Source organism: Tachysurus vachellii, chromosome 17 (genome assembly GCF_030014155.1).
Source record: "Tachysurus vachellii isolate PV-2020 chromosome 17, HZAU_Pvac_v1, whole genome shotgun sequence".
NCBI lineage: Eukaryota > Metazoa > Chordata > Actinopteri > Siluriformes > Bagridae > Tachysurus > Tachysurus vachellii.
This window is the reverse complement of record NC_083476.1, coordinates 20,998,742-21,006,241: the sequence shown is the minus strand read 5'-3', so window position 1 is coordinate 21,006,241 and position 7,500 is coordinate 20,998,742. Positions and strand designations below refer to the sequence as shown.

General features: G+C 38.8%; 1 protein-coding gene across 1 annotated transcript in view; it reads left to right on the top strand.

Moving 5' to 3' along the window:
• LOC132860077 (proline-rich protein 7) overlaps positions 1 to 4,531 on the top strand; it is an 8,115-nt gene extending 3,584 nt beyond the window's left edge. The window contains exon 3 of the mRNA XM_060891140.1: positions 3,061 to 4,531. Coding sequence (XP_060747123.1) covers positions 3,061 to 3,512 — 452 coding nt within the window. The 3' untranslated portion in view covers positions 3,513 to 4,531. The remainder of the gene's footprint in view (positions 1 to 3,060) is intronic.
• The last annotated feature ends 2,969 nt before the right edge of the window (positions 4,532 to 7,500 follow it).

The following is a 7,500-nucleotide window of genomic DNA, read 5'->3' as shown; positions in this document are numbered from 1 at the left end:
TGTTTAATAACAAGCTAATTATGTAGCATTGCCTGATATTATGCAATAACTGAAAAAGATCCCATGGAGCTTATTCTTTACTGCTTACTCTTGTGGATCAATCAACACGTCAGGTCTTTGTTACAGCTTAGTTTTACGTTTTACATTTTACATTTACGGTATTTGGATGAATACATTAACACTGGTTCACTAGGTTACAGACTTAGGATACCAGGGTTTTCAGGGTATTTTTAAAATATATATATAAAAAATAAACAGGGAAAAGTGTTACTGTAAGTGTTTCAGGAAGATGAAGGTCTTCACCAATCGTCTGAAGATCGTCGGGTTAGGGTTAGGGTTAGGGTTAGGGGCCAGTCGTTATGTCGTCTGAGCCAGTATCTCAGATGTTCAGATTTCTAAGGGATGTTCATTCCACCACCTCGTTGCCAGAAGAGAAGAGTCTTCCTGTGTACCTCCCTCTTACGCTGAGAGATAGAGGAACCAGTCGAGCCATGCTGGAAGATCTGAGGGAGCAAGGTACAGAATGCACCATTTTATTTATGCTACACGTGTGTTGTGGAAACTAATGATGACTTTGTCAGCTAAAACACACGCACAGGTTCACGTTCATGGGAATCGCAGCGCAGTTCCGACGCAACCAAACTCGCATTACCTTCTACAGGTAGTCTCAGGTTCCATGACAAAAATAATATTTCTTATGGACGGAAATGGTGTATCGGTGAGAGAAGAATGAATAGTTCAGTTAAAGCTTATAGAAAGGTTAGCATTATAACATAAGGTTAGCATTTCAGAATGCACAACCTTGATGATGAGCTAGAACTCCAGAAGAGCACGTCAGGTTCTGGTCCGGTCTTCAGACAAAAGGACGGACATGTTGTGCTTTCTGAGATGCTTTTCATCTGATCTCAGTTGTATAGAGCAGTTATTCTGTCAGTTCTCTGTCTGTTTCAACCGTTCTCCTGTGCCGCAGAAGTTGGTTTTGATAAAACACGACAATCTTAGACACATGACTAATTTCTGATTTCGATTTTAAGGCTTTTGGTTTTGTGTTACCATGACAACTTCAAGAGACTCTGCAGCGAGTAGGTGCATTTCGTTGAACAGCAGCAGCCTACTCGTTCAAAATTTCATCTCTGAGGTTTCTCAAGGCCAGATGGTCTGAGCTGTTCGGTGCGTCGGGGTAAGCGGCGCTTGTACACGTTCAAGCACAGCATCTGAATTCAACCTGATTGTGTAGGTAGTGTTTGGAACAATCCGAGTCTCTGGGAACCGTCTTCAAACGGAGGAGGAGGTTAGGAACATTGAGGCTTTCCAAGAAGAAGCAAAATAGAACTCATCTGCTTATGGTTTGTGTGGATCTCACGTGGCATTTAAAGTCAAGTGCACAAGGTGTAACGTGAGATTGAAAGATTCAAATGGTGCATTTCGATCAGCCCCAGTCTTCATAAAACTGCATCTTCATAACCTTCCTCTGTCGGGGGTTTATTTTTTCACAGAGGCAAATCTATCTAGCTTTCATCTGCTAGAGTGAAGTATAACCTTGCAAGGGCAGATAAAAGCTCTACAGATGATCAGCCTTGAATAAAAAATACCAGGTCCTCATTTATGCTGCCTAGCAAGCGGTTTTCTTATCATTTATCCTGCAGCAATGTTCGATTCTCGAATCTGATTGGTCAGAAGTTGTATTGTTGACATCTCCTATCAGAAGGCGTGCATTGATTTCTAACAACGCTGGTACTTCCAGCTGTAATATTAATGCACTCTATCAGATACGTTTACTGTTACCATAGTAACTCATATGTTGTACGCTCGACGTTATCTGAAGCTAAATTATAAAGAGATTTTAAATAAAATGTGAACATGTGGTACTGCTGATGTGGTGAAGCTTTCTGATAGGAGACGTTTTTGTCATTTTTATGGAAGGAGTCTCCAGTCTCAGAAAGTCTTCAGGACAGTCAAGATTCTCCCACAAGCTGTACTTTTTTTTAACCTAATAAACTTCAGCAAAATGAAAATAGTAAGTTTGGTGAGGATCTACGATCTTACAGCTGTTATAACGTAAGCCCTGTTGTCTTGTCTATGCTATTGAAATGTTTTAAAAGTGTGATGTGTTGTAGTTAAACACACACACACACATATATATATATATGTATATTGTCGAGATTGCGGCAAAGGCGAGTGAGGATCCAAATGCAGTTTAAACATTTATTAATCAAAAATAAGAAACAGATAAACAGACAGGCAAAACTAGGCAGAACACAGAGCTAACAGGAAACAGAAACACATACGACGATTAGCAACAGGGAAGTGAACAAACAGTGTATATATATCAGACAGGAACCAATCACAAAGCAGAGACAATGAGTAACTATGACAACAAACGAGAGGGAATGAATGAGTTCAACGAGTGTCCATGGCAACAAACGAGTGGGCGGAGCAAACCATTAATAGCAGGGCAAGACAGCAGACAGAAACAGGGCAAAACACAGACAGACTCATTACATATATATATATATATATATATATACATATATATATATATATATATGTATATATATATATATATATATTCCTATAAAGTTTGGTTACGTTTATACATCACAATTATTTTTGAGCAGTAATACTAATATATTTTTAATTCATTTTGCTTTTACGTAATCCCGAATTCTAGTTATCTAAAATTTTTACATATTTTATAATAATAATATGGATGAAGGCATGATTTTGAGAATGTTCTAGAAAGACTTTGCTGCTGTTACTTAAAGAATTTTTTAAAACCAATTTTTATTTTTAAACGATTTCAAATGACTGAACACATCAATGCAGTGGATGAAATACAATGTTATACTCATACTGATATACAGTGTATGTAGGACACGTTACGATGCTCAGATAACCAACGTTATGGAGTTGTCTGACGTGATATTGTCCCACATTAGAGCAGAAGTAGTGAAAAGGTGCAACTGATGAACAGGAAACAAACAGAGATCAAAATGACTTTATCCATTCGTTATCCTGTTGATTAATAAAACGTGTTTGCCTGAATTTTCTGGCCCTCAGCTCCCGTCCACACTGTGGATAACGACGCCTGTGGAAAGCCGCCTTGCTACGAGGAGGCCGTACTGATGGAGGATCCTCCCCCCCCTTACAGCGAGGTCCTTGCCGATCCCAGGGGTGGAACGTACACCAAACCGAAACTGAGATCCTCCAGGGAGCATCAGGAATCAGAGACCAGAAAGATGGTGCCCGTGACGGTGTTTTCCGAGCGTGGCTACTCGTCACTGATCCGCTTGCCCTCAGCCAGGCGCTGGGACTCTCTGGACCACCTGCTCTCCAACGTGGACCTTAACCACTCCAGCATGGCGTTGGAGCCGCACGCCTCGGCGATGGCCACGATGCCCCGTGACGGCCGCATTCACATGGACTTAGGCCTACGCAGCCTACGACCGCTGGACCACAGCTACGGCCTGCCCACTGCTTTCCCTCTGCTGGGACGAAGCACGGCCGTGTGAACAATTTATGTGGACCACTGTGTGACTTTCAGAGGAAAAGCATCAGGACTTTCTCCAAAAGACTCAAAAGACTCTCAGTTGCTTCATTTCAAGAGGAAGAATATGTATGACAGATGTATTTCTCCATCTCTTTCTTTCTTTCTTTCTTTCTTTCGCTGTGTGGCGTCCCTGCCTGATGCAGAGCCTTAGCTATTATGTGAGCATTGTTGCCATGGTTCCTGGGCCTCTCTTCTTCCTCTTTTTTTTCTTCTCAACAGCCTTGGACTGATGTAACATGAGCAGGATTTGAAATTCTGTTTTGTAAAGTAGATACAGCACAGGGTCGCAGCATAGCAAAACCTTCATGGTCTGTACTGTATCGTATCAACGCCTGGGAGTCGGACTGCGTTAGAACCGAGGCTTAAATGAACATTTTTAATGTTTTCTAAGAAGATCCATCACTCCTTCTGGCTTTTGTTGACAGATCGCATCTTTTTCTGGAATTTTTAAGTTAACATTGCATACTATACTGTTTAATAAACGAGGTTTCTTTTCCTCTTTACATCATTGACGGGATGGTTTTGTAAAATAAATAATAATTATAATATTAATAATAACACAATCATAAGCAACTGTCCTGGTGCAGTCTGTCTCTCAGACGAGGTTCAACATGCTGCTCAAGTGTACAAAATGTACTGTATAAACTGTGAAAAATGACCTTGCTGCTCTAACAAGGTAATGAAACGATGAAATACAGAAAGTTTTTTTTTTTTTGAGGATCGAATATATGTTCTTTAGAATAATGACGCGCTCTAAAAGAAGCATTTGAACTGAACAATTCGATAAGCATCTGGTGTCTTCATTTGCTTGGATCGTCTCTTGTAGCTTTTAATTCATTAGCACATGCGGGTAAAATGAGAGACAACCATTGATTTTTTTGTGTTTAAAAACTTTTATACTGACGCATTTTTCATGTCCTGGTTTGTTTCTCAGACTGAACACGTGGTTACACCGAAACCTCACAAAGAATGTGAATTAAAATTCAGAAGCATGTATTTTCTCACCTTGTATTTCTTTCTGACATTAAGCGCTTCTTTTCTTCCTGTTGCAGCATTCGTTTGCATGTGTTTGTCTATCACTTCTGATTGGATAAACTGTTGTGTTTTTTAATGGGGCTTTTCCACCAAGACTGCTGAATGCTAAGCCTTGATTTCATTTTGACGGCATCATTGTCTCTTATCGTCCTTTGTAATTTCGTCTTGCGGCCCTCGCTCAGCTTTCGCTTGGCTCTCGTTCACCCTAATGGCCGTCTTTGTTAACATCTCAGCATCCGGTCCATTCTTTCGAATTTAATTGACGTTTGATTAGAATTCATTAAGGGGTGAGATGAGAAACACTTTATTTATTTAGTTATTATTTAAATGCTGACCATTTAAACTGGCATTCAGTGATGTCTATGGGTTTGTAGGAACTATTTATTTAGACCCTGAATGTTACCGCCTGTGACCAAACTGCTAGAAAATACAGCACACTCTCTTTATCACCTTTACTGTATTTTCTACCAGACAGGAACCTTTAACCTTTCAACAATTATTAGATTCCACAGATTAGAAATCTTTCACTAAATGTAATCTAAAACCTAATTATAAACCTAAACATAGACAATGTTTTATATATACATATATATAGACGAATATTACAGAGCTGCTATAGACGAATGTTACAGAGCTTCTATAGACGAATGTTACATGGCTGTTATAGGCGAATGTTACAGAGCTGCTATAGACGAATGTTACATGGCTGTTATAGACGAATGTTATATGGCTGTTATAGACGAATGTTACAGAGCTGCTATAGATGAATGTTACATGGTTGTTATAGACAAATGTTACAGAGCTGCTATAGATGAATGTTACAGAGCTGCTATAGACGAATGTTACATGGCTGTTATAGACGAATGTTATATGGCTGTTATAGACGAATGTTATATGGCTGTTATAGACGAATGTTACAGAGCTGCTATAGATGAATGTTACATGGCTGTTATAGACGAATGTTACAGAGCTGCTATAGACGAATGTTACATGGCTGCTATAGATGAATGTTACATGGCTGTTATAGACGAATGTTATATGGCTGTTATAGACGAATGTTAGATTCCACAGATTAGAAATCTTTCACTAAATGTAATCTAAAACCTAATTATAAACCTAAACATAGACAATGTTTTATATATACATATATATAGACGAATATTACAGAGCTGCTATAGACGAATGTTACAGAGCTTCTATAGACGAATGTTACATGGCTGTTATAGGCGAATGTTATAGAGCTGCTATAGACGAATGTTACATGGCTGTTATAGACGAATATTATATGGCTGTTATAGACGAATGTTACAGAGCTGCTATAGATGAATGTTACATGGCTGTTATAGACGAATGCTATATGGCTGTTATAGACGAATGTTACAGAGCTGCTATAGACGAATGTTACATGGCTGTTATAGACGAATATTATATGGCTGTTATAGACGAATGTTACAGAGCTGCTATAGATGAATGTTACATGGCTGTTATAGACGAATGCTATATGGCTGTTATAGACGAATGTTACAGAGCTGCTATAGACAAATGTTACATGGCTGTTATAGATGAATGTTACATGGCTGTTATAGACGAATGTTACATGGCTGTTATAGACGAATATTACAGAGCTGCTATAGACGAATGTTACAGAGCTGCTATAGACGAATGTTACATGGCTGTTATAGACGAATGTTATATGGCTGTTATAGACGAATGTTATATGGCTGTTATAGACGAATGTTACAGAGCTGCTATAGATGAATGTTACATGGCTGTTATAGACGAATGTTATATGGCTGTTATAGACTAATGTTACAGAGCTGCTATAGACGAATGTTACATGGCTGTTATAGACGAATGTTACAGAGCTGCTATAGTCAAATTTTACGTGGCTGTTATAGATGAATGTTACATGGCTGCTATAGACGAATGTTACATGGCTGTTATAGACGAATGCTATATGGCTGTTATAGACGAATGTTACATGGCTATTATAGACGACTGTTACAGAGCTGCTATAGACGAATGTTACATGGCTGTTATAGATGAATGTTACATGGCTGTTATAGACGAATGTTACATGGCTATTATAGACGACTGTTACAGAGCTGCTATAGACGAATGTTACATGGCTGTTATAGATGAATGTTACATGGCTGTTATAGATGACTGTTACAGAGCTGCTATAGACGAATGTTACATGGCTGTTATAGACGACTGTTACAGAGCTGCTATAGACGAATGTTACATGGCTGTTATAGACGGATGCTATATGGCTGTTATAGACGAATGTTACAGAGCTGCTATAGACAAATGTTACATGGCTGTTATAGATGAATGTTACATGGCTGTTATAGACGAATGTTACATGGCTATTATAGACGACTGTTACAGAGCTGCTATAGACGAATGTTACATGGCTGTTATAGATGAATGTTACATGGCTGTTATAGATGACTGTTACAGAGCTGCTATAGATGAATGTTACATGGCTGTTATAGATGAATGTTACATGGCTGTTATAGATGAATGTTACATGGCTGTTATAGACGACTGTTACAGAGCTGCTATAGACGAATGTTACATGGCTGTTATAGATGAATGTTACATGGCTGTTATAGACGACTGTTACAGAGCTGCTATAGACGAATGTTACATGGCTGTTATACTGTAGATGAATGTTACATGGCTGTTATAGATGAATGTTACATGGCTGTTATAGAGGAAAGTTACAGAGCTGCTATAGACGAATGTTACAGAGCTGCTATAAACGAATGTTACATAGCTGCTATAAACGAATGTTACATAGCTGCTATAGACGAATGTTATATGGCTGTTATAGACGAATGTTACAGAGCTGCTATAGACGAATGTTACAGAGCTGCTATAAACGAATGTTGTATGGCTTTTATAGACTA